The sequence below is a fragment of the Prionailurus viverrinus genome, chromosome E2, assembly GCF_022837055.1.
Source record: "Prionailurus viverrinus isolate Anna chromosome E2, UM_Priviv_1.0, whole genome shotgun sequence".
Taxonomy (NCBI): Eukaryota; Metazoa; Chordata; class Mammalia; order Carnivora; family Felidae; genus Prionailurus; species Prionailurus viverrinus.
The window spans coordinates 2,373,705-2,401,048 of NC_062575.1; the positions used below are offsets into that span (position 1 = coordinate 2,373,705).

Here is a 27,344-nt window from a genome sequence, read left to right on the forward strand (position 1 = left end):
TCAAAGTGAGTTGTTTATTCTTTGCGGACACCGTCAAGAAGCGTAGGACGTTCGGAAACACCAGAACAATTTGGGGCAAGTGGCATCGAATGTTAAAAGAAAAAAGGGCAGCATCAAAGTCCCCCGAGAAAGGAGACCCTGGGGGAGCTCTTCACGTAAACAAAGCATCAGGTCAGCCTTAGGAGACTCACTTGGAGCTACCTTCAAATTCGACTGCAAAAAACAGCTATAAAAACAGGCAGTCTGTGTTACCAGAAATGCGTACTGACTAAACCCAGTTAAGTATTTAAACCTGAATCACCTGCCCTCCCCCTCTCCCCACAAGCAGGAGACTGATTTTGATGGCGGAACTGGTTCCTGTATCTTCTGAACCCGACGACTGTTTAAAATGACACTGGTCTCTCAGGGCGCCTGGGTGGCTCAGCCAGTTGAGCATCCGACTTAATTTGGGCTCAGGTCATGATCTCACCGTTGATGAGATCCAGGCCTGTGTTCCGCTCTTTGTTGACAGCGTGCAGCCTGCTTGGGATGCTCTCTGTGCCCCTCCCCCACTCTCTCCCTCTCTCTCTCAATAAATAAACATTTTTTAAAAATTACACTTTTAAAAGTTTTATTGTAAAAAAACCTAAACGACCACTATGAGAAACTTCAGCATCCCAGTGCTTACTATTATTTCCTGACTCTGAAAACCACCTCCTCCCTGTCACACAGCTTGTCAGCTTCTGCCGCGTTAGTGGCTTGGGGACAGACAGAGGGATGGAGGGGAGCGGGGCTCTGGCTTCCACCCCAGGAGGAAACTCAGGAGGGTGCCCACCTGGCATCTGCACTAGATCTAGGGTCCCAAAATGTCCACATTCACTTACGGAGTCCACCTCCCCCTCTCAGCCCCCTCCTCCGGAGTGTCCCCCCCCCCCCCCCGGGACACTAAGTGCTCTGTCCCAGCCCTTACAGTCAACTCCCACGGCCTAGAACCCTGATGCCCCGGTTCCTGGGGCTCCCGTGAGTGTCCAGCCACAGCGACCCTGACCATGTTCCTAAGCACATCAGACACGGAGGGACTGGCTTCCTCCTTCGGCCCTGCGGGTGCCCCCTAGCAAGAGGACCTGTGCACAAGTCCCCATTCGTAAGGCCCGCCTGGGGCGCGCTACCCGGGGGCTCCCGCGTCTGCACCGCCCGTGCTGGGGGCTCAGCACCCCCCCCCCCCAAGGCAGGTCCCAGGACCAGGCGCCCCCCGCGCCTCCCCCTAGGTGTGGATCCTCAGGTGGCGCGTGAGGTTGGTGTTCCGGCTGAAGGTTTTCCCGCACTCGCCGCACCTGTAGGGCTTCTCGCCGGTGTGGATGCGCTGGTGGACGGTGAGCGAGGAGTTCTTGATGAAGGCCTTGCCGCACTGGGCGCAGCGGTACGGCTTCTCGCCCGTGTGGATGCGCTGGTGCTCGATGAGGTACGCGCTCTGGCTGAAGGCCTTGCCGCACTCGCCGCACGCGTACGGCTTCTCGCCGGTGTGGCCCGTCTGGTGCACGAGCAGGGACGAGCGGCCCGTGAAGTGCTTCCTGCACACGGAGCACTCGTACGGCTTCTCGCCCGTGTGCACCCGCCGGTGCTGCGTGAGCGACGAGTTCTTGCTGAAGGCCTTGCCACACGCGTTGCACTCGAAGGGCTTGACCCCGATGTGGAAGCGCTGGTGCTGGATCAGGTAGGAGCTCTGGCTGAAGGCCTTGCCGCACTCGCCGCACACGTACGGCTTCTCGCCCGTGTGGTTCCGCCGGTGCAGCGTCAGCGACGAGCTCTTGTTGAAGGCCTTGCCGCAGTCCCCGCAGCGGAACGGCTTCTCGCCCGTGTGCGTGCGCCGGTGCTCGGTCAGGTGCATGTTCTGGCTGAAGGCGCGCCCGCACTCGGCGCACGCGTACGGCTTCTCGCCCGTGTGCGTGCGCCGATGCACGGTCAGGTGCATGTTCTGGCTGAAGGCCTTGCCGCAGTCCCCGCACGCGTACGGCCGCTCGCCCGTGTGCACGCGCTCGTGCTGCGCCAGGGACGAGGTCTTGCGAAAGGCCTTCCCGCACGCGGCGCACGCGTACGGCTTCTCGCCCGTGTGCGTGCGCTGGTGCACGGTCAGGTTCATGCGCTGGCTGAAAGCCTTGCCGCAGTCCCCGCAGCGGTACGGCTTCTCGCCGGTGTGGACCCTGCGGTGGATGGTGAGGGACGAGCGCTCGATGAAGTGCTTCCCGCACTCGTCACACTCGAAGGGCCTCTCCCCGGTGTGGGTCCTCCGATGCTTCACGAGGGACGAGCTGCGGCTGAAGGCCTTGCCGCACGTGGCGCACGCGTAAGGCTTCTCCTCTGCGTCCAGTCTGGAGGGCTGGCTGAGGTCTGCGCCGAGCACCACACGCGGCTGGGACCCTGCTTCCGCCGGACCCGCCGATGGTGGCGGGCGCAGGCTGGAGCTTTGGGGGGTGAGGACCTGAGGTTCCCGACGACACTCGGGGGCGAGCTCCTGAGAAAACTCCGACCGCCCCAGGCAGGTCCTGGCGCCCCCCTGCTGCCTCCTCTCCACCCAGTCACCCAGGGTCCACGCGCCTTCAAAGGCCAGGCCGCAGGCACCATTTCTCGTGGGTCCCTCGGCCACCGCCCCGACGGATGGCCTGTGTTCCGCAATGTCCTCCTTTGGACCCGATTCCTTCATTTCAGGTCTAGACTCCAAGTCTGGGGGAGGGGAGAGAGAAGACGAGACACATGGAGTTAACAAGGCTGGGAGCAAGGACCTTCCAGAGCGCGGGATGGGCAGGTGACATCGGAGACCGCCCTGCCGAGCGCAAGGGCAGCGATGAGCGGGCCGCAAAGGTGGTCTGAAGAAGCAGGGCCCACATGAGGCGGAGGGGGGTGGAGGGGACAGGACCTGTCCCTTCGGGGGAGCGGAGACAAGGGCAGCCCAGCCCGCACACAGGAGCTCAGAGGAGAGCCGCCTGTACAGAAACAACAGGAGGTACCGGGCTTGGACCCAGCGGATCAGCTCGAGGAAACCCGAACAAGTTCTGCAATGGGCTCCTTGCTTCCAGGGACCACCCCGAACACCCCCAACCGCGGAGGCTTCTCAAAGCATCAGGCGTTGTTAGAAACGCTAAGGTGACAGCTGACACTTATGGGGGTGTGCTGCTTGTCCTCTATCCCCCCCACCTGCCAGCCAAGCTCCGCCCTTCCCTGCCCCTCCCCCCCTCCTCCGCTGCCCAGACCCTCGCGCCTCTGCACATCCTCCCCCCCCTCCCCGCGCCGGAATCACAGCCCCGCTGCGGCTCGAGTGCCCGCCTACATGGACCCTGTTGGTTTGTAAATCTCTATTTCCAGTCCAGGAGATTCTCCTGAGTTCCAGACTCTGTATCACGGGTCCAACGGCTTCATTCCCAACATGCAGAAGCTGTGAGATCTTCTTCACACAACAATCTCCACGTGGAGCCCTCCTTCCCAGGAGGCGACAAGACCCAGCAGGGGAGGAGCAGCTGATCCCGCTCTCCCACTTGAACCCCCACCTAGCCCGCAACCCCTGGAGTCTGAGACCCCTCCCCTAAATCCTGCGGCTGTGCCACATGGCAGTCTGGAATTCAGGGTCTTCTATATGCTGATGCCTCCCCCATTTACCCGTCCAGCCCACACCCTGAGCTCTGCTGGAATATTCGAAAGCCTACCTGGTGCCCCCCCCCCCCCCCCCCGTTACTGCAAACCTAGTGCATCTGATTGGGGCCCCTGCCCCTCCAAGCACAATGATAAAAAGAAAGGCTCATCAAAGAGACTTAGCGAGTAAGTGAGACACAGAAGAACCAGTACTGTAGGAATCCAGTGACGTGACGTTCCCGGGGGCATCACGTCCACAGAGACAGAAAGCAGACGGCGCCAGGGGCTGGGGGAGGGGGGGGGGGGAGAGGGAGTTGGCGCTTAAAGGGCACAGAGTTCCAGTTCTGCCCGGAGAAAAGAGTTCTATGGATGGATGATGGCGGCAGCACATCAGTGTGAATGTACCTAATACCACCAAACTGTACGCCTAAAAACTGTTAAAACGGTAAACTTTATGTTTGTCTTACCACAACAGAAAATAAAATAAAATAAAGTAAAATAAAATGGAATTGAATGAAACAAAAAATGAAATGAAATTAAAAAATAAAAAAATGGGGGCGCCTGGGTGGCGCAGTCGGTTAAGCGTCCGGCTTCAGCCAGGTCACGATCTCGCCGTCCGTGAGTTCGAGCCCCGCGTCGGGCTCTGGGCTGATGGCTCAGAGCCTGGAGCCTGTTTCCGATTCTGTGTCTCCCTCTCTCTCTGCCCCTCCCCTGTTCATGCTCTGTCTCTCTCTGTCCCAAAAATAAATAAACGTTGAAAAAAAAATTAAAAAAAAAATACAAAAAAAACCATGAAATAAAATAACATGAAATGAAATAACATGAAATGAAATAAAATGAAATAAAATAAAATAAAATGGAATGAAATAAAACAAAATAAAAAATAAAATAACATGAAATAAGATAACGAAATGAAATAAAAAATGAAATAAAATAATGAAATGAAATTTAATAAAATAAAATAAAATAAAATAAAATAAAATAGATGTGGCAGTCATCCTTGATTCGCTCCTTCCCTCCCACCCTCCAGACTTAACGAGAGCCACTGGACGTGCACAACAGACTGGACCGGATCCAATCTCGCGTCGCCCCTGCCCGCGATCCAGTTAGGCACCCTGGATTTCTTGCCTGAAATGCGGCAAGACCCGCCACCCTCAGCCCTCCGCAATGGATTCTCCGCTCAGCAGCAAGAGGATATTCTTAGCAGTCAGACCACACCGTCCAGCGCCTTCCTGGTATGCTGACACGTGAAGCCAACGCCTTCCCCGGCCTACAGGGTCCTTGGGACGGAGCCAGGGCCCCCTCTCCTGAGCCGTCCCCCACTCTCCATCCCCTGCTCACTTGCTGGCAGCCACACTTGCCCTCTCGTTCCCGTTTTACTCCCTGCCAAGTTCTTCCTGCCTCAGGGCCTTTACATGTGCCGCTGCCCCACCCTTCCCACTGGTGCTCATCCTTCGGCCCTCAGCGAACACTTCTCCACAGGGAGGTCTTTCCTGTCCATCCTGTGGTGGAAAGGAAGACTCCTCCTGCTAGTCTCTTGCCGGTTTGGTTGTGGGCACTCATCATGGTCTATGGCAACTTTTGTCTGTCCCTGGACCTGCTGATTGCCAGCGCCCCCCCGCCCCAACCCCACTGTGGAAAGTGAGCTTGTCTGGCCCAGCTCCTGCGGCAGTGCCTGGCACACAGAAGGTATCAGATGCACATTCACTGGGCACCTGCAGTGCTAAGCAATCGGCTTGTATCGTTCCATGTGACCCTGACCACCACATGCGACTGACGTACTCTTAAGATTGTGCCCATTTTACAGAAGAGGACACGGAGGCTCTGAGAAGGAAGTCACATACTCAAGGCCACAGAGCACTAGAGGCAGAGCTGGGATCCAAGTGGTCTGCTCCCAGAGCGGTGGCCCCCAATGAGTCACTGTTTTGCTGTGAGTTGTCTTCCTCTCCCAGCGGGAAAGATTTGAGAAATACTTAAGGTAGAGGAATGATTGTGGTTTAGTCACCTTGGGGTGTGGCGTGATGCTGAGATGTTTGGGCAGAGTGTGGCACGGGACGTGACGACTGTGGTGGGGGCAGGGAGAGGGTAATGGTGGATTTCGGGGGCAGTGGGGGGGCGATGGGGTCTGAGACATGCTGGGACAGAAGCTGGCTGTGGCTACAAGCTCACAGCGGGCAGAGGGTCAGCTGTGAGAATAGCTGAAAGTCTTCTGCAGCCAATACTCCGCTCTGAGCCATGACAAGCTGTGAATACACAGCTCGACGGCAACCAGATGAACCCAACCCGCCACCGGGCATTTCACCAAAGAGACTGGCAGGGAGCAAAGTGCTGATGATGCGTGGCTGGTGGACACAGGCATTCTTGCCTACCGTTGAGGAAATGCTAACAGCGTCTGCTGAGGTCACTCTGGCAAACAGCTGCTAATGTGCAAAATGCTATTTGTTCCTTTTGGTCTAAATATGGAGGTACTGTTTGTTTGTTTTTTTCGTGTGGTACTCGATTTCTTGTCCTTCAGTTTGTTTTCCTGTATTCCGGATTTCTACGATTGTTTCTGATCACAAAGTAATCCACACTTGTCAGTAAAACACCAAACATCAAAAAATAACATAAAACGGAAACCTCCTGCGATCTCCTCTGTCTGTGTTAACTGTTTGGTGTGTACTTTGAAAGAACTTTTTCCCCAGTGCCTACCTTTTTATTATATTTTATTTTTTAATGTTTATGTATTTATTTTGAGAGAGGGAAAGCACAAGCAGGGGAGGGGCAGAGGTTGAGATGGAGAGAATCCCAGGCAGGCTCCACACGATCTTCGGAGAACTCACGAACCATGAGATCATGGCCTGACCTGAAATCGAGAGTCGGATGCTCAGCTGACTGAGCCACCCAGGTGGTCCTACGATCACCCAGTTTACTCACGGGAAAGGCTGCAAGCTGCAGCACCGAGGAGTAACCTGAGGCAGAGCCCAGCAGACCCCCTGAGCAGAGAGACTGCTTTGGAGATCTGCAAGGTCCTCCCCGCAGCATCAGATTACAGATCACAACATGCATACATGGAAACTACCCACGCTCGCAGAAGAACCCAAAAGGATTTGAAAGCAGTACCCAGAGCCCGTCAGGGCTGGGCACAGAGCCTTCTCACACCAGCCAGCCAGGTAACCCACACCATCGAATTCACGGGCAGCGGGCAGGGCCCTCAGGGGGTTGTGGGGACAGCAAGCCGTCTAGACTGAGCACAGGTCATAACGGCAGAAAGTGAGAGCAGGTCAAATGACACGGGGTTGGTGTCAAAACAGATACAGAGGAAGGACACAGAACAGAGTCGGGAGTTCGACCCACACACGCGCACACGGACAGCTGATTTTTGACGAACATGCAAAGGCAATTCAGTGGACAAAATTCAGTGGAAATGTTTCCAGTGGAACAGTTCGGCCTTTTTAACAAAGCCCGTGGAACGACCAAACTGAGCTTCAATGAACACTTTGCATCATTACAAAAATTAACTCTCTAGGGATCCCAGAAGAAAACACAAAACCTAAAAACCCTATGACTTATGGAAGAGAACCTTTGTGGCCTGTGACAGCCAAGATTTTGTAGATATGGTCCCAAAAGCATGATCCTCGAGGAAAATGATTGATAAACTGGACTTCGCCAAGTTAAAAACTTCTGCTCTTCAACAATTAGTTGACTGTGGGGCACTTGGACACCTGCATTCAACAGTGACGTCAGGCCCCTTTCCTACACGGTTCACAAAAACTCACTCAAAATGGACCAACAACCTAAACAAAGAGCCGAAACTATAAAAGTCTTAGAAGAAAACACAGGAAGGAATCTTAGCGGCTTGGGTTGGGCAATGGTCTCTTAGGACCCCAAAAGCATGGAAGATCCCCAAGAAAGGCTAAAATAACAAAGATTGCACATCCAAAATTTTGACAGATCACAGAGTAGCCGGAACTCCTAAGCACGGAAATGTGAAATGGCACCAACCGCTTTGCAAAGAACGTCTGGCGGTTTCCTGAAAGGTCGGGACACATCATTGCGTGGTTCAACTGTTCTCCTGGTGTTTGCTCAAGAGAAAGGAAAACACAGGTCCTCGGTGAGAGCTGTCCGCACGTGTTCACAGCAGCTCTATTTCTATCAGCCCAGAATCGGAGACAGCGCAGATGTTCGCCAACAAGCGAAGGGACACGCAGACTGTGTTCTATCCAGGAAGTAGACTGTTACTCGGCAATTAAGAGGAGTGAACTACTTGTACACGCAACATGGCGAACCTCAAAATACTTCTGCCGAGTGCAAGGAATCAGACCAAAAAGACTACTGGCTGTATCAGTGCATCTATATAAAGTTGCAGAATGCGCAGATTAAACCAAAATGCCGTAAGGCTGCCCAAGGAACGGAGGTACGTGCAGGAAGCACTGGCAGGTGCTGGAAATGGGTAATGGATATGTTCGTCATCTGGACCGTGGTGATGGCTTCCCCCCGGGTGTAGACGGGTGTCAGGATGCATCCAATTGTTCGCTTTAAAAAAGTGCAGTTAACTATAGGTCAATTATACTTCACAAAAGCCATAAAAGAAGTGAGAACATATTCTAGTTCTGAAAATTAGTGGGTTTTTTTTAACCTAACACTATTATCAAGGGACATCTTTCCACGTCAGCGTCTACAGAGAGCCCTCATCTTTGAAGAGCTATGTGGTCTCCATCTCACTGGTATAATGGGATATGTTTAGCCAGTCTTGTGTAGGTAGGCATTTAGGCCTTTTATCCTTTTCCTCCTATGTAAAACTTTGCACACTTACAGGGAGATATCTTACAGGGAGATCGCTAAAGACAGAACCGTTAAAAATGTGGTTGATAACGCCAAACTGTCCTCCAAAAGAGCTGTCCCAACTTTATGCTCCTAAAACGAGAAAGTCCTTTTCCCTACACTCTCATAATACAGGCTATTTTCATTCTTTTTCATCTCTGTGTACCTCATGGGCAAAAACTAGATTTCTTTGACTTGATTTGTATTTATTTCTCTGACTATTGGTAAGCTTTAAAAATTTTTTATGAAGGGTAATTTTGTATATTTCTACATTCATGAACTGCCAGCTCATAGGTTTGGTCTACCTTCCTATCATCCTTTTTCTTGTTTTATTCTTGTTTACTCCTAGGAGCTCTTTATATAATTATAATCCTTTGACCATTATACAGGTGGTAAATATTATTCCCCCATTACCTGTCAACTTTATTTTTATCTTTGAGTCATTTAAACTTCCTACATAGTCAAATCTGTCCATCTTTTTTCTTATTTCTTTGCAGGCCGGCGGTGAGAAATTCAGCAAAGCTGCCCCCTTACCCAGAGAAACCAGGTTCCTGTAGTTCTCCAGCATCACATCTCTGTACAGGTCCTTCTGGGCAGGCTCCAGCTGCTGCCACTCCTCCTGCGTGAAGTCCACGGCCACGTCCCTGAATGTCACTGATTCCTGTAAGAGGAAACCCACAACCACTCACCGCAGGGCCCTGCTCACAGAGGTCTGGAGAAATGGCCGGAAAAGCCAAGAGGACTTAGGGAAGGCAGACAAATCTGGAGTGATTTCAACAAGGTTCAGAGTTCTGAAGGGACCAACTGCTCAGTGTCCTTGGTGCCTACTTCTATTGGGATGGTCCTCGGACAGAGAAACAAAACAAACGTAAGATTGTTTAGAGCGGAAAGTGACACACTTGAGAAGCAGAGAAGGAACCAAAGGTATAATGACCATAACCCTGTGAATCGCCCTGTGCATGAGTTGCCCATCAAAGGCAGAATCCTAGATGGGATCCAGTAGTTCAACAAACTGTCCTGAGCCCCTATGGAGCTGCAGGCACTGAGCTGGGTGCTGGGCAGGAAAGTTCAAGAAACCAGGTCCTCGTGGACGAGGCAGGAACACACACGGGACAGACCGGCCATCTGCTCAATACCACTGTGAAGGTATGAACGAGATCCTCCAGGCGCCTGAGCAAAGGCAGCCTGAGGGGGTGTCCAGGGAGATTTCGGAAAGTTGACACCAAATGTGGTCTGAGGGGACAGTTAGTGGTTGGGTCCGTGGGATGAGATTCTGGAGGGGAGAGTGGCTGGGATGAAGACCTGAGGCTAAAAGGCAGATGGGCCCAGGGCGGGGGATGGTGGGAAGTTCACGGGGTGGAAGCCTCAGTGCCTTCCCAGCTGATGCCGTGAGCCCCCTGGATATAAAGAATATCCCATAGCACGGGAGGTAACGACAGGGGTGATGGCGGCCATTACAACGGTGACAAGACCTATCACTTGTTATGCAGACGCTATGGGCCGGGTCCCATTCGAAGTGCTTGTTATAGGTCGAGTTCTGCCCACCCCCAAGTCCTAACCCCCAGCATCCCCGAATGGGACGTCATTTGGAACTAGAGACAGTGCAGTTGTAATTAGTTAGGAGGAAATCATACTGGGGGGGGGGGGGTCCTTAAACCTCCAGGACTTGCATCCTTATAAAAAAGGGAAATTCAGACCCGCACGGGCACACAGGGAGAACACCCTGTGAAGTGACCTTATGCTGCCACAAGCCAAGACCTACCAGCGGCCAGAAGGGAGGCCCGGAACGCATCCTTCCCTAACACCTTCAGAGGAAGCACGGCCCTGCCGACACCATGACCTTGTGGCCTCCGTCCTCCAGGACTGTGAGGACACACAGTTACGTTGTTTAAGCCCCCCAGTCTGGGGTCGCTTTTCTTAGGGCAGCCTTAGCAAACCAACACATCCGTCTTGTTCTCTGTGATCCCCAGTGCTTTGTACCATGCCTGGCATACAGTAGGCACTCACTAAGTAGCTCCTGAATGAATCCGTGGATCAGTGAGTAAGGAGGGCATGAGGACTGAGGAAGTTAATCCATGTCTGAGGCTCAGAACATTGCACGTATACAGTAAGTGCTCAAACACCGTCAGCCACCGTTACTGCCGCCCACTCGTCCTCGACTCTCTCCTCGGTCCTCTGAGCACCTCTGCCGGCTGGACAGTGAGAGACCCTCTCCGCGGGCCACTCCCTTCATTGTCCCGAGTGCCTGCCCGGTGCCAGGGCTCACGCTGTGCCCCCCATCTCAGTCTCAGCCCTCCACCACTTGACGTGGAAGCAGCATAACCCTGTGGTTATGGGTTTGGACTTGGGAGCCGGGTGGCCTGCAGCGAAATCCTGGCTCTGCCCCTTCCTGTGTGTCCTTGGGCTGTGTGTCCTTGGGCTACTGTCTTAACCCTTCGGTGTCTTGTTTGTTCAGCAGGCTTCAGAACAACAATGTCGCCCCCCCCCCCACTGGTCACGAACTTCAGAACAACAATGTCCCCCCCCACAGTGATCATGGACTTCAGAACAACAATGTCCCCCCCCCCGTAGTGGTCACGAACTTCAGAACAACAATGTCCCCCCCCCGTAGTGCTCACAAACTTCAGAACAACAATGTCCCCCCCCCATAGCGATCATGGACTTCAGAACAACAATGTCCACCCCCCGTAGTGGTCACGAACTTCAGAACAACAATGTCCCCCCTCCTTAGTGGTCACAAACTTCAGAACAACAATGTCCCCCCCCCATAGCGATCATGGACTTCAGAACAACAATACCCCCCCCGTAGTGGTCACGAACTTCAGACCAACAATGTCCCCCCCCCATAGTGGTCACAAACTTCCGGACAACAATGTCCCCCCCGATACTGGTCACGAACTTCAGAACAACAATGTCCCCCCTCCTTAGTGGTCACGGACTTCAGAACAACAATATCCCGCCTCCTTAGTGGTCACAAACTTCAGAACAACAATGTCCCCTCCCTGTGCTGGTCACAAACTTCAGAACAACAATGTCCCCCCTCCTTAGTGGTCACGAACTTCAGACCAACAATGTCCCCCCCCATAGTGGTCACAAACTTCCGGACAACAATGTCCCCCCCGATACTGGTCACAAACTTCAGAACAACAATGTCCCCCCTCCTTAGTGGTCACGAACTTCAGACCAACAATGTCCCCCCCCATAGTGGTCACAAACTTCCGGACAACAATGTCCCCCCCGATACTGGTCACGAACTTCAGAACAACAATGTCCCCCCTCCTTAGTGGTCACGGACTTCAGAACAACAATATCCCGCCTCCTTAGTGGTCACAAACTTCAGAACAACAATGTCCCCTCCCCGTACTGGTCACGAACTTCAGAACAACAATGTCCACCCCCCGTAGTGGTCACAAACTTCAGAACAACAATGTCCCCCCCCCCCCGTAGTGGTCACGAACTTCAGAACAACAATGTCCCCCCTCATTAGTGATCACGAACTTCAGAACAACAATATCCCGCCTCCTTAGTGGTCACGAACTTCAGAACAACAATGTCCACCCCCCGTAGTGGTCACAAACTTCAGAACAACAATGTCCCCCCCCCCCCCGTAGTGGTCACGAACTTCAGAACAACAATGTCCACCCCCCGTAGTGGTCACAAACTTCAGAACAACAATGTCCCCCCCCCCCCCCCCGTAGTGGTCACGAACTTCAGAACAACAATGTCCCCCCTCATTAGTGATCACGAACTTCAGAACAACAATGTCCCCCCCCTGCAGCGGTCACGAACTTCAGAACAACAACGTCCCCCCCTCCGTACTGGTCATGGGCGTTAAGCGAGGTAATGTATGTATGCTTCCGGCACAGTCTGGTACAGCTAAGTATGTGCCTGGTTCATGTCAACTTTTGCTATCATCATCTGATTAATTTTGGCATTTCATATATATATTCTCTATATATTTAGTATTAATAGTGATTATTATCATTGTAATACTATTATTTGATTCTTTGAACTAATAGGACCTTTGGCCAGTCCTAATAATAATTCCTTCTTTATTTTTTTAATTTATTTTTAAGTGTTTATTCATTTATTTTATTTTATTTTATTTTTTGAGAGGGACAGAGCGTGCATGGCGGGGGTAAGGTGCAGAGAAAGAGAATCTCAAGCAGGCTCTGCACTGTGCGTGCAGAGCCTGATGCGGTTCTCGATCCCATGAACCGTGAGACCATGACCTGAGCTGAAATCAAGAGTCGGACGCTTAACAATCTGAGCCACCCAGGTGCCCCAATAATTCCTTCTTTAAAAACCCCTGCTTTATTGAGGTACGGATGACATCCAAAAAGCTGTGGATATTAATTAAATTTGGAAAGTACACACCCATGTAATCACCACCGCAATCAAGGCCATAAACTTATCCATCACTTCTAAAAGTTTCCTCCTTCCCCTTTAAAACGTGTTTTATTTTTTAATATAATAATCCCTTCAGAAAGTCTTCCCTAAACATGTTCCCTCTCAACTCACTCACTAGGTAAACTCTTTTTCAAGCAGGTCCCACACACCCAGCCTGGGCTGGGGGTGCACAAAAATGCTTGAAGCCAAAATGGACAGTCTTGAAGTTTTGGACCCTACACCTTACAGCAAAGGATGCTGGGAGGGCAGACAGCAGGGGATCGAGGAGGCTTCCCCTAGAACTGAGGCTTAACCCCCCAACACACACAAGCTCTTGCAGTCCTCCTAGGTAACGCAGGTAAAAGAAATCAAGACAACCACCCCGGACCAGTTATAAATGAAGACATCACGTGCGGCTGCTTTGGGAAACAGTCCGACAGTTCCCTAGATGGTTAAACAGAATCATCACATGAGGCCGCAATCCTATTCCTGGGTATATACGCTGGAGAAATGCGGACACGGGTGCAAACCAAAGACTTGGAATGTTCACTGCAGCATGACTGAGAATGACCAGACAGCGGAAACAACCCAAATGTCCATCACCCGCAGAATGGGGAAACAAAATGTGTTTTTTCTAGCCACACAGTGGAGTATTACTCGCCCATGAAAAGGAAGGAAGCGCTAGCCTGTGCTACATGAAGGAACCTCAAAATCAGGATGCTGAGGGGCGCCTGGGGGGCTCAATCAGTTAACTGTGTGACTCTTGACTTGGGCTCAGGTCATGATCTCACAGTTCATGAGTTCAGGCCCTGCATCTGGGCTCCGTGCTGTCAGTGTGGAGCCTGCCTGGGATTCTCTCTCTGCCCCTCCCCTGCTGGTGCTCTCTCAAGTAAATAAGCATTAAAAAACAATCATGATGCTGAAAGGCAGATACAGAAGACCATACAATGTGTGATTTCATTTACATGGAATGTGTCAGATATGAGAATTCATGGAGACAGAAAGCAGATTCGCGGCTGCCAGGGGCAGGGGGCCAGGGGAGGAAAGTGGGAATAACTGGTAATGGGGCACACATTTCCTGTTTGCATTATGGACAGGGTTTTTTGTCACGTTTATTTATTTTTGAGAGAGAGAGAGAGAGAGAGAGAGAGAAAACGAGCAGGGGAGGGACAGGGAGAGAGGGAGACACAGAATCCAAAGCAGGCTCCAGGCTCTGAGCTGTCACCACAGAGCACAACATGGGGCTTGAACCCACGAATGGCGAGATCACAACCTGAGCTGAAGTCAGACACTTAACCAACTGAGCCACCCAGGCGCCCCTGGACTATGACTCTTCTAGCCAGCCTCTGTTCCTTGCAGACAGACCTTTAGGCTGTTTGCACCCATTGCTATTAGAGTGGACCCCCCGCCCCACCAAAAAGAAGAGGTGCCAAGAATATCCCTGTAAATAGATCTCAGTGCTCATGTGTCAACAAAACTGTAGGATCAATTCTTAGAAATGATATGCTGGGTCCAAGGAGAAGGTGAGGGTTTTGTTGTTGTTGCTGTTTTTTAATTTAAAAAAAAATTTTTTTTTAATGTTTATTTATTTTTGAGACAGAGAGAGACAGAGCATGAGCGGGGGAGGGTCAGAGAGAGAGAGAGACACCGAATCCGAAGCAGGCTCCAGGCTCTGAGCTGTCAGCACAGAGCCCGACGCGGGGCTCAAACCCACGGACCGTGGGATCATGACCTGAGCCGAAGTCGGACGCTTAACCGACTGAGCCACCCAGGCGCCCCTGTTTTTTAATTTTTAATGTTTATTTATTTTTGAGAGACAGAGAATGAGCATGGGAGGGACAGAGAGAGAGGGAAATACAGAATCCGAAGCCGGCTCCAGGCTCCGAGCTGTCAGCACAGAGCCCAACGCAGGGCTCAAACCCACGAACTGTGAGATCATGACCTGAGCCGAAGTCGGACGCTTAACTGACTGAGCCACCCAGGCGCCCCCGTTTTTTGTTTTTAATCCAGTTTTAACAAAAACGTGACAGATTTTTTAAAGTGTATTTATTTTAAAAGGCAGAGAGAGTGTGTGCACGCATGTGTAAGAGTGAGGGAGGGGCAGAGAGAAAGGGAGGGTGAAAGAGAATCCCAAGCTGGGTCTGAGCTGTCAGCGTGAAGCCCGATGCGGAGCTCGAACCCATGAACCATGAGATCATGACCTGAACCAAAATCAAGAATCAGATGCTTAATTGACTGAGCCACCCAGGTGCCCCGAGACAGATTTGGTTTTAAACATTTGAAGCTCTTTTGTATTTTATTTTATTTTATTTTATTTTATTTATTTATTTATTTATTTATTTATTTATTTATTTATTTAAAAAAATTTTTTTTTAATGTTTATTTATTTTGGGGACAGAGAGAGACAGAGCATGAATGGGGGAGGGGCAGAGAGAGAGGGAGACACAGAATCAGAAGCAGGCTCCAGGCTCCGAGCCATCAGCCCAGAGCCTGATGCGGGGCTCGAACTCACGGACCGCGAGATCGTGACCTGAGCTGAAGTCGGATGCTTAACCGACTGAGCCACCCAGGCGCCCCTCTTTTGTATTTTAAAATTATAGAATAAATTAAGAAACATGGGGTGCCTGGGTGGCTCATTCGGTTAAGCATCCGACTGCAGCTCAAGTCGTGATCTCGCCATTCGTGGGTTCGAGCCCAACGTATGGTGCTGACCGCTCAGAGCCTGGAGCCTGCTTCAGATTCTGTGTCTCCCTCTCTCTTTGCCCATTCCCCAGTCCCACTCTGTCTCCGTCTCTGTCTCAAAAATAAGTGAATATTAAAACAAATAAAAAACAAAAAAGCAAGCCTGGGAAGAATACCCCCCCCCCACACACACACATACACATACCTGTTTAAAATTGCAAGAATACAGCAAGTCCTGTAGGCTGACTATAGCACAAGACAGATAATTCCCCCGCCTGCAGAAATAGCTAATAACATTTTCTGGAAATAAAGCCTCAGTAATAACACAAACAATGCTACTCAGAAAGAGCCCGTGGGACACCTTCGGCCACCACCTGTCACGCTCAAGGTTTGTACCACTTGTCACTTATACCTAAAGTGCAGAACGTTAACTTCTGACGACGGCCAGCCCGCCCAGGGGAGGCCTCTCCTCCATCCTGTGGGGAACACATTCTGCCACCACGGGTTGGGGACTCATGGAAGGCCTCAGAAGTATCCAACCATGGGGGCGCCTGGGTGGCTCAGTCAGTTGAGCATCTGACTTCGGCTCAGGTCATGATCTCACAGTTTGTGAGTTCAAGCCCCACATCGAGCTCTGTGCTGACACCTCAGAGCCTGGAGCCTGCTTCCAATTCTGTGTCTCTGACTCTCTCTGCTCCTCCCCTGCTCTCTCTCTCTCTCTCAAAAATAAATAAACATTAAAAATTAAAAAAAAAAAAAAAGAAGTATCCAACCATGGATTCCCCGGATTCCTCTCCAAAAATCGCTCCTGAGAAATCGCACGAGATGCAGGGCAAGACTTCTGCCCATGTCCCTCCTGACATTATCTGTAACCATGAGTAACTGGAGACAGATACACGTCCTACAACAGGGCAACCACTGAGGAAGCCAGCGATAGCCCTTAGAGAAAATCCTCACATAGACATTGAAGTTGATGTTACAGGCTGTTCTGAACCACACAGAGAAATGCTTAGGATGAAATCTTTGACGAGAAAAAAAAAACAGGATATAAAAACTGCTTAGCCAGGGTGGTTCTTATTTTTGCAAAACACCACGTGTGCAGGGAGAGAAAGGCTCACAAACATTCCAGAGAGGTTCTCTCCTGGGGTAAGATCACAGGTCATGCAGACTGTCTTAGCTGTGTTCTTCTGGATCTTTCTAAGCCTTTTATAATGATCATGAATGTCATTACCTACCAGAAATTTTCTTTGATTTTTATCATAGACTATTTACAGCATCAAAAAATTACTAAAAAAAAGAAATCAAAGTCACTGGATGAACATTTAGGTACAACGATAATGCAAGCAAACAAGTGATGTGTGTAAAGTTTATGAAGTTTCAAAATAAGGGAAATCCTTTTTTTTTTAAGTTCATTTTATTTTTTGAGAGAGAGAGAGAGAGCATGCACAGAGAAGGGGCAGAGAGAGAGGGAGAAAGAGAGAATCCCAAGCAGGCTCCACACCCTCGGTGCACAGGCTGCTTGGGGCTCAAACTCCCAAAACCGTGAGATCCTGACCCGAGCGGAAACCAAGATCAGACGCTTAACCCACTGAGCCACACAGGCGCCCTGGGAAATCCTTATTGATTAAAGTTGGATGGGGGAAAAATACCAATATTAAAACCGCAAAGCCAATACTTGGTCAGTTTTTAAAAAGAATCATCAGAGGGGCTCCTGGGTGGCTCAGTCGGTTAAGCGTCCAACTTCAGCTCAGGTCATGATCTCACGGTTCGTGGGTTCGAGCCCTGCATCAGGCTCTCTGCTGACAGCATGGAGCCTGCTTGGGATTCTCTCTCTACCTCTCTCTCTGTCTCTCCTCTGCTTGTGCTCTCTCTCTCTCACAAATAAATAAATAAACATTAAAAAGAAGAGTAATCAGAATAAATGAATACACAAATATCCATATGGTTATCTGTGGGTAGAGGGACTGTGTATGGGTGAATTATACTGTCTTACCTATAGTTTACGGGTTCTTCCTGTTTTCTAGAAGGAGCATTTATTTATATGCTATTTTTTTAATTATGAAATATCTCTGGCATAAAAAGAAGTTTGGAGAAAAATACAACAGCCACACACATACCCCCCTCTAAAGCATAAAGCACAGTTAGCGGGAGCCACAGACGCCCAGGTACCCCTACCCCTCCAGTGTCATCCCTGCTCTCCCTGAAGGTGACCGCTGTCTTCGATGTGCAGCCTTGTTCCAGCCCGTGTCCTTCACCACGCGTGTGGATGCTCATAAGGGACATTCACACGTGTGGGACGGTGCTGCCCAGGGGCATTCGTCACACTGGATGTGATGTGTTTAAACCACCACTCCCCAGGCGCCCATCAGTGTCTCCAGAAAGCCCTAAGGACAGAGCTGGTCACCCTGAAGCTGGTCCGTCCTCCTCGGCCGACCAAAGCCAGTGTCGCAGGGCAGGCAAGAGGCTCCTGGACCCGGAAAGGGCCGAGCAGAGAGGAGCATCACCCATGCAGGCCACCCCATCCTCGGGGCAGACACAGCCCTCAGGAGACAGGGCCGAGTATGTGAGCCCTGCAGGGGCCCTGCCCTCTGGCCTTAGCCTCTGGAATGCAGTGCGAGAGGGCCACATGACTCACCAGGGCCTCGTCAGTCAGCAGCTGGGTGGCCATCCCTCCAGCGCCCAGGGTGACAGGAACGGGCCGACTGTGGTTGGGAGAGAGAGAGTGAGGGTACAGTGAGAGACCAGAGACCAGGCCTGGGCCTGCTTCACAGTGCAGACAGGACACGTACCCAGCAGGAAGCAGACAAGGAGGGACACACACACACACACACACACACACACACACCAATAACAAATGCTAACCACACTTACTGCATGCAAGGGCCCGGACACACGTCTCTCCTTCAATCCTAACGCTCCTCAAGGTGAGTCCTATTTCCACCCCATTTCACAGATGAGAAAACTGAGGCCCGAGAGCTAAGCCACGTGCCCAAGATTCCACAGGGAATGGAGCTGGGCAGGGTACGTCCAGGTCCACCCACGTGCTCGCTGCCTCTCGAAGGCACACCCGGACACCCACCCACAGCCACTCACCCAGCATGAGTGTGCGAGTGTCCGAGTGCTGGTCTGGGGCCCCACTCCCCACCCCTGGGGGAGCTTCCCCACATTTCGTGGAGTAACTGTGAGGTTCAACTGACACACACACAGAAGGAACCGGAGCCTTACAGCTCACGGTAAGAGCTCCAGACATATCAGCGGTTATTACTGTTGTGGGTCCAGTGGGAAGCTGTCAGCTTTGTTTCAACGGGTCTCCTTTTTTACAGCAATGCCCCGCTTCCGTTTACGGCAGTCACACAGAATGCCCTTTGAAACGCAGCTGATTTAAGTAAAATAAATAAATAAAATTTAAAAACCAGTGAGCCAATTTAAATAAAAGACAAAGTTTTACTTTGGACAGGTGGCACAGGTTAGGGCAAATTCCTGGGAGTTTAGGGTATGTTGGTTCACTCTTGGTTCCATGGTGACCTGCCAGGACTTGCATGCCTCCCGTGATTGGGAGCTCACTACCTATGTTGCCAATACCTCTGAATAGAAACATGTTTTCCTTCTGCTAGAAGCCAAAAATATGCCTCCCTAGACCTCCCTCAGGATCACCTGGAAGAGGCACAGACGGTTAGCTACTGTGCCATTTCTCCAAGTGCCAGAAATCACTAGGGATGTTTATTATTATTCAGAACACACATCCCTAGGCCCCTGTCCAGACACTCTGCATCAAACCACATGGGATGGGGCTCCAGAACCATAATTTCCAAACGGAATTACTAAAGTGTGTAATTTCCAAACGAAATTCTTAAGGTGTAAGAACCACAAAGAAGGGTCTTTTTGAGGCCAAATGGCCCCCCACTTTCACAAGCAAAAATTTGTGATTTTAACTATGCAGGTCACACATAAGACAGGCTGGCAGAAACCTTTAGAATACCAGTTCTCCCCCGGGGGTGATTTTGGCCCCCAGGAGACATTGGGCAACACCTGGAGACATTTGTAGGTGCCACAATTTGGGGGCACGTGACGCCATAAGCATTTGGTGGGTGGAGACCAAGGATGCTGTTCAATCACTGCACGAGACGAATGTCAACGGTGTGGAGGCTCAGAATCCCCACCGTTGATCACAAAGGCGTGGGCACAGGTCTCTTACGACCCACGACCCACGTCCGCAAACTCCATAGCACGGAGTCTGGCCTACAGCAAGCCCTCAAGAAAAACATCCTCCAGCTTAAAACTCTCCAATGGTTTGCCACAGCATCAGAGATCATCCACAGTCTTCCCACGCAGCCCAGACCTCGAACACTTGGCCCCAGGCACGTCGGCCTTCCCGTCTGCCTCCCTCTTCAGAAATGCTCATCCCGTGGCTAGCTCCTTCCCACGGTCACCTGCTTGGAGAAGTCCCCCACCCCCAGACCCTTGAGCTCAAGTGGCAACACTCTCCCCGCCTTTCTACCGTCTTCTTACAGCAGACATCATTATTGACAACTGTCTTTTCAAAAAGTTGTTCTCGGGGTGCCTGGGTGGCTCAGTCCGTTAAACGTCTGACTTTGGCTCATGTCATGATCTTGCGGTCCATGAGTTCGAGCCCCAAGTCAGGCTCTGTGCTGACAGTTCGGAGCCTGGAGCCTGCTTTGGATTCTGTGTCTCCCTCTCTCTCTGTCCCTCCTCTGCTCACGCTCTGTCTCTCTCTCTCAAAAATAAACATTAAAACAAACAAACAAAAAAGGCAGCACATGTGGGTGGGTGTGCTCCCGTGTGTCATTTCTGAGCCCTGGGGCAAGACCAGGGAATGAAAGACACCAGGTGGCGCCTTGCGGGGACCAAGTGGGGATGAGAAGGAGTTGTGCATTTTTTCCTTTGTATTCTTTTGTTTCCCTGGATGCAGTATCAAGGTCATCGTTTTTGAAACACAATTTAATTTTTAAAAAGGTATTCTTTCTGCACTGGCAGTCTCTGGCTCCCATCCCCATACTGTGAGGTCAACCACACTGGCTCGTCTGGCTGGACAGGGACGTAACCAGACCCAATTCACCCAAGAGGCACAGCGAGCCGAGGGGCCCTGATATCAAAAAAGGTGAATCTAATCCAACCCAGATTATATTTGTCCTTATGGCAGTGGAATCACAAACTGTAATTTTTCAAAAAAAATTTTAAAGGAGCCCACAAAGTCACAGTGGCCCTGTAAGGTGACTTGTCCAGGGGGGCTGGTAACGGCTGAACCCAGTGTGGCCCAGGGTCCGTGCTTCCGCAAAGCCGGTGGCTCCCTCTTTCCTCCTCTTCCTCTCAGCTTTCTGGCATTTCCTTCCTTCCATTGTTCCTAGGGGACAATCCCATGGGGAAAAATCATGGAACTTTGTCTCAGATGAATCCAAAAGAAAAAAGAATTTCCCATTTGTCTGTTGATTGAGCATGGAGGCTCTGAGACCCGGATGACCGGGTGTAGAGCTGGATGACTGACTTAGTCTGAGCTCAGTTTCCCCATCTGTAAAATGATGATGATGACGGCTCCCACCTCAGAGTTCTGGAAGGCCTATAAAGGAGGTAGTCCCTGCAAAGTGCCCAGAACACGTTCCCTGAACAAAGGAACCCCTGGTCAGGATGGGGCAGGGGTTTCGGACTCCCCTTTAAGATGGGCCTGGGGAGGAGGGAGGAGAAGAAAGAGCAACCCTCCTTAGCCCCACATGCTGTCAGCCACACACTTTGCGGTCCACAGGCTCCCAGCCCCTCCAGAGCCTTCTACGGGCCAGACGAGGCAGTGAGGGCGTGCAAGGAGCTGGGGAATCTGGTGGCCCCAGGCTAGGTCCCCCTGTCCGGCCACACACGGTCTCTCACACAAGCTTTTGGGAGGAGCACACCCGGACATACCCACACACACACACCTAGGAACGGTCAAGCCTAGACACAGGTGGACACACATGCACACACACACAGGTAAAGGCAGTGACGGAGGGGGGCCTCAGAGAGACGCATGGAGACAGGTCCAGAGGCAAAGCCTAGACACAGGTGGGCAACCGATGGCACCTCCACAGAGACACTCTGGCCATACTGATAAAGGCAGACAGGTACAGGTGGACAGGACAGTGACCCCCTCCCCCCCATTAGAGGCAGGCCAGGACTCAACACTGGTGGGTACCCTGAGAGGCCACCGCAGGGAGGTGCACGCGAGCACATACACCCACGCACACGCAGGCACGTATACACGCACACACCACGCACACGGTGCACACACATGCACACTGCGCTCACACGCAGGCACACTACGCACACGGTGCACACACATAGGCACAAAGTACACGCACACCGCACGCACAGACGTGCAAATGCACACACGAGTACACACACATGCACACGCACCGAGAGGCCAGGCCACAGGAGGCCGCCCAGACTCACGCTGACTTGCACACGCGCTACAGCCACACAGACGCGCCCCCTTTCCGGTCAGACCTCCCCACTCCCACCACAGCCCTCAAATACCGTCCCGGTGCCAGCACACCCTCCTGAGTCCGCATGCCCCCTGCCCTCGCCCCTCACCTCGGCCCACAGGTCCCCTCCCCGGGCGAGGGTCCGTCCCGGCCTGGGGAGCGCGCAGGGGCCCCGCCCCCTCTCCTCCCGCCTCGCCCCTCCCCTCCCCGCCCCTCCCGCAGCGGGACTCACCCGCGCAGCTCCGCCAGGACAATGACCCGCGCCCGCGGGCCCCGCCCGGCCGCACTGAGCCTGCGCGGAAGGGCGGACTACACTACCCAGAGGCCCGCGCACCACCGCCTCCGTCGGGCCTTGCGCTGGAGCCGAGCGGAGCCGAGCCCATCCGAGACCCCATAGCGCCCCTCCACCTCCCGGAGGTCCCAGCAGCAACGCGCCAAAAGGGTGCGGTGCGGGTGCGGGTGGGAGGAACGAGGAAGAGGGCGGGGCGGGAGCGAGGGGGGAAAGGGAGGAGGGAGAGAGAGGAGGGGAGGGAGGGTATGGGGAGGAGGGCAAAGAAGGAGGGGAGGAGGGTGAGAGGGAAGATGGGAGGGGGAGTCAGGGAGGAGAAGGGAAAAAAAAAGGGGAGGCCTAGTTAGAAGGAGGAGGGAGGGGGACGAGGAGAGGGAGGAGAAGGGAAGAGATGGGAGGAGGAGGGACCCGGAGGAGGAAGATCTGGGAAAGGGAGGAGAGAAGGAAGAAGAAAGAGTGGGAGGAGATGGGAGGAAGATCTATAAGGAGGAACAGGGCAGGGGGAGAAAAGAAAGTAGGGCTGAGGAGGGAGAGCAGGAGGGAGGACAATGGGGAGCAGACAAGAAAGAAGGGGGAGGGAAAATTCCAGAAAAGGAGGAGTTATGGATGCAGGCAGAGAGAAGGAGCCTCAGCATATCTGCAGACAGACATCCTGCAGCCGGGCCAGTGGACCACAGTAGGGGACAACACTGGACAGCTTTCTTGAACCTCAGGATCACGCTGATTTGTAGGAAAATTTGTAAAGCATGCAGGGATGCAAAGAAGCAAATGATCGTAATTTTAAAATAAAGTATTGACCCTTCTTATATTATGTTTCCTATGTGCCTGCTTCTGTTCTTGCATTTTAGGATTTATGAACTCACTTAATCATCGCAACCAAGCTACTTTCCACATAAGGAAAGTGGTGCAGACAAGAGAGGCCACATAAGAGGAAAGTGGGAATGGGGTGTCTGGGTGGCTCAGTGGGGTAAGGGTCTGACTGCGGCTCAGGTCATGATCTCATGGTTTGTGAGTTCGAGCCCCTCGTGGGGCTCTGTGCTGACTGGAGCCTGCTTCAGATTCTATGTCTCCCTCTCTCTGTGCCCCTCCTCCACTTGCACTGTCTCTCTCTTCCTCTCAAACATGAATAAATATTTAAAAATAAATAAAAACAGAAACCACAGAGAGATCCCAAGCACCCTTTATTTGTTCCCCCCAAGGATGAAATTTTGCAACATCAGAACTAGGATATTGATGTGAATGTTGTCAAGATACAGAATATTCACATCACCACTAAGATTCCTTCAAGTTGCTCTTCCATAACCACCTCCGTTTTCCTCCACACCCCATCCTTCCTTAACCCCATCACTAATTTGTTCTCCATAACCGTAATTTTCTCTTTTCAAAAGTTATATAACAGGCCTTTTTTTTTTTTTTGTCAGCATAATTCCAAGTTGTTTTATGTATCAATAGTTCATTACTTTTTTGCCAAATTCTATTCCACAGCATTGACATACTGTAATTTGGGTATCACATCTGGGATGTTTCCAGTTTGGAGCTATTCCAGGTTGGGGTTTTTTTTCTTTTCATTGTGGCAAAAACACATATGTTTTGGACATTAACCCTTTATCAGATATTTAGTTTGCAAATATTATCCTGTTGCATACGTTGCCCTTTCACTGTTGTTTCCTTATGACAGTTTTTTTGTGTGAACATAAATCTTCACTTCTCGTGGATAAATACCCAGGAGTCCAATTTCTAGGTAGTATGGTGTTTGCACTTTAAGTTTTTTCTTGTTTAAACAAACCGCTACACTGTTTCCCAGGGTAGCCATACCATTTTACATCCCTTCCAACAATTTAGGAGATACCCAGTTTCTCCAAATCCTTGCCAATATTTAATGTGGCCATATTTTTAAAATTTCAGCCATTTTGGTGTGTATGGATACTGCATTTTGTGGGGGGTTTTTTGTTCTTGTTTTTACTAACAGACATTAGTTTTTAGAACAGTTTTAGGTTTACGGAAAAATTGAGCAGATAGTACAGACAGTTCTCATATACCCACCTACCTACCCATAATTTCCCCAACTATTAAACACTTGCGTTGGTGTGGCCTATGTGTTACAATTAATAAACCTATACTGGTACTTTACTAATAAAATGCCATCATTACATAAAGGTTACTCTCCGTGTGGTACACTTGGTGTTTTGGGCCAATGCATGATGCATATTCACCATGACAGTCACATACAGGATAGTTTCACTGCCCTAAAAATGGTCCTCCTGTTCATCCTCCTCCGTCTTCAATGAGCCCCTGGCAACCACTGATACCTGTTCTGTCTCCATAGTTTTGCCCTTTCCAGAATGTCATATAGTGGGAATCAGACAATACACAGCATTTTCAGACTGGCTTCCTTCGCTGAGCATTCCATACGCATTTAAGTGCCCCCCCCCCCCGTTTTTTTGTTTTTTGTTTTTGGCTCGACAGCTCATTAGTGTTTATCACTGAACAATAATATACTGTATATACCACAGTCTATGCATCCATTCACCTATTAAAGGACATCTTAGTTGCATCCATAAACCTGCTATATACACCCACATGCAGGTTTCTGTGTGGACACAAGTTCTCAACTCACTTCGGTCAATACCTAGGAGCATGATTGCTGGATGGTGTAAGACTAGGTTTAGCCTTCAAGACCCTGCCAAACTCTCTTCCAAAGTGCATTCCCACCAACAAGGAAGGAGAGCTCTGTCACTCCACATCCTTGCCAGCATTTAGTATTGAGTTGCTTCTGGATTTTTGCCATTTTAATAGGTGTGCAGTGATATCTCATTAACCTGTGGTTTCCTAATGACACGATGGTGATGACCATCTTTTCCTATCCTTATTTGTCATCTGTAGATCTTTTGTAAGCTGTCTTTTCACATTCTTTGCCCATTTTTCACTTGACTTTTCTTATTTTTTTTAATGTTTATTTATTTTTGAGAGAGAGAGAGAGCGCGCACAAGCAAGGGAGGGGTGGGGGTGGGGGGGACAGAGGATCCAAAGCAGGTTCTGTGCTGACAGCAGAGAGCCTGATGTGGGGCTCAAACTCACAAATCAACAGATCGTGACCTGAGCTGAAGTCAGATGCTTAACCGACTATGCCACCCAGGGGCCCCTTATTGTTGGGTCTTAAGAATTCACTGCAGATTTTGGATAAAAGTCCTTCATCAGACAGGTGTTATGTCCCTCATTTGCTTACAAAATGTAGAGGCTTTGAGTGAGAAATCTGAGTCCCTGGGGCATGAAGGAGCCACATGGTGAGGTCTGTGTCCCTGCAAGACTGAGTAGAGCAGAGTCCCCAACCCTCACTGCCGTTGAGAAACTAACTTTTACTGGGACAAGAAACAAGTTTCTTTTTTTTTTTTTTTTTTCCAACGTTTATTTATTTTTGGGACAGAGAGAGACAGAGCATGAACGGGCGAGGGGCAGAGAGAGAGGGAGACACAGAATCAGAAACAGGCTCCAGGCTCCGGGCCATCAGCCCAGAGCCCGACGCGGGGCTCGAACTCACGGACCGCGAGATCGTGACCTGGCTGAAGCCAGGCGCTTAACCGACTGCGCCACCCAGGCGCCCCAAGAAACTAGTTTCTGAACTCACATCAGAGACATTTCAGAGAACCTGAATTCTGATGTGAAGGGCTGGTTTGCATCCTTCCAAAATTTATATGCTGAAGCCTTAACCCCCAGGACCTCGGAAGGCAGCCATGTCTGGAGATAAGGTCTTTAGAGAGGTGACGAGTTAAAATGAGGCTTTAGGGCGGGTCCTAATCCAATCCGACTGCTGTCCTTATAAGAGGTTAGGACACAGCACAGAGGAATGACCACATGAAGACACAGTGAGGATGTGGCCACCTACCATCCAAGGACAGAGGCCCCAGGAGAAACCAATCCTGCCCCCACCTTAATGCTGCTGCTTTTCTGTGTGTGTGAAGGGCGAATGGGCCCAAGGGAGGGCAGACAGGGGGGAACCAGTGGGGGCTGCAGATGGGCCTGTGTGTCCAGGTGTCCTGCACCTCTGCCTATCCCTCAGGATGTCTTCTCTCTTGCATTCCTAGCTCACGACTACTGGTTCCATGATGGGGCTCATTTTTGTTTGAATGATCCACAAATGACCCAGACCAAAAAGTGCAGGAGGAGATCCAGAGCCAATGTGCCTGCTCAGGGATGGCCCTGAGCATCAGAGATGCCCAAATGGGGGCCATCCTACTTTCAGGAAGAGAGAGAGAGACAGAGAGAGGGAGGGAGGGAGAGAGGACCCACTGTCAGACAGCATTACCAATAATACAGGCTCTCTGTGCACATGCCAGGTATGCAGTTGGTTTTGGGGAGATGGACACAAGGGATGGAGTGTGCCCCCACCCTCCCCCCCCACACACACACTCCCTGAGCTGGGCTGGCTGGTGTCCCATTCATGAGGACTCCACCCTCACCACCTAGTCACCTTTCAAAGACCCCACCTCCTGATACCATCACCTTAGGGATCAGGTTTTAACATAAGAATTTGGAAAGGACACAGTCTATAGCACTGTCCCTGGAACAGGGAAAGCTCTCGCCCCAGGTCCTCGCCCTGCTTAGCAGACTGGCTTCCTCATCACCTACTGCCCCAACTGGATCCTCTACACCAGCAGAGCAGAACCTTGTCCCCAGGACTCTTTCCAGAACCTCCACAATCCTAGAGGGCCTGTATTCTTTGGGGCCCGTGTTCCCAAATCCAGCAACCAACTGTCCCTTCTCATTTAAGAATTGTGTGACTTCTGAGAGGCAGAGGTCGTCTGGGGAGATCTGGTGGCCGGGCTGAGTGGCCCTCAGAACCAGGAACACGGGATGAAGAGTCTAGCAGGTACCTAATTTTTGCATGCAGTTCTTTTTTCTCTCTTCACCTAAAAAATCAGGTTTTGATGTGGGTTTTTTTTTTTTTTTTTTTACTTTGTCATTTTCTGGAAGTCTAGAACGACTGGCAACGTTTTGTGTATGTAGACATTTACAAAATATTCATGCATTTTAAAAGATTACTTCATCTACTTTATTTTTTGTTTAAAAATTTTTTTTAATGTTCATTTTTGAGAGAGGGAGGGAGAAATAGT

General features: G+C 50.9%; 1 protein-coding gene across 6 annotated transcripts; it reads right to left on the minus strand.

The window, feature by feature from the left end:
• On the minus strand, nucleotides 1-24,554 carry ZNF71 (zinc finger protein 71). 6 transcript variants are annotated; one of them, XM_047834478.1, is made up of 4 exons: nucleotides 22,177-22,323; nucleotides 18,113-18,179; nucleotides 8,941-9,067; nucleotides 1-2,700 (listed from the first exon to the last, which is right to left on the minus strand). In XM_047834478.1, the coding sequence occupies exons 2-4, from the start codon at nucleotides 18,143-18,145 to the stop codon at nucleotides 1,244-1,246; spliced, it is 1,617 nt and encodes a 538-aa protein (XP_047690434.1). In that variant the 5' UTR covers nucleotides 18,146-18,179; nucleotides 22,177-22,323; the 3' UTR covers nucleotides 1-1,243. The 6 variants fall into 6 exon arrangements, with proteins under 6 accessions (XP_047690434.1, XP_047690435.1, XP_047690436.1 ...); XM_047834479.1 differs by lacking the exon at nucleotides 22,177-22,323 and adding an exon at nucleotides 22,054-22,116; XM_047834480.1 differs by lacking the exon at nucleotides 22,177-22,323 and adding an exon at nucleotides 7,588-8,118 and having other exon boundaries at nucleotides 18,113-18,125.
• Nucleotides 24,555-27,344: the final 2,790 nt, after the last annotated feature.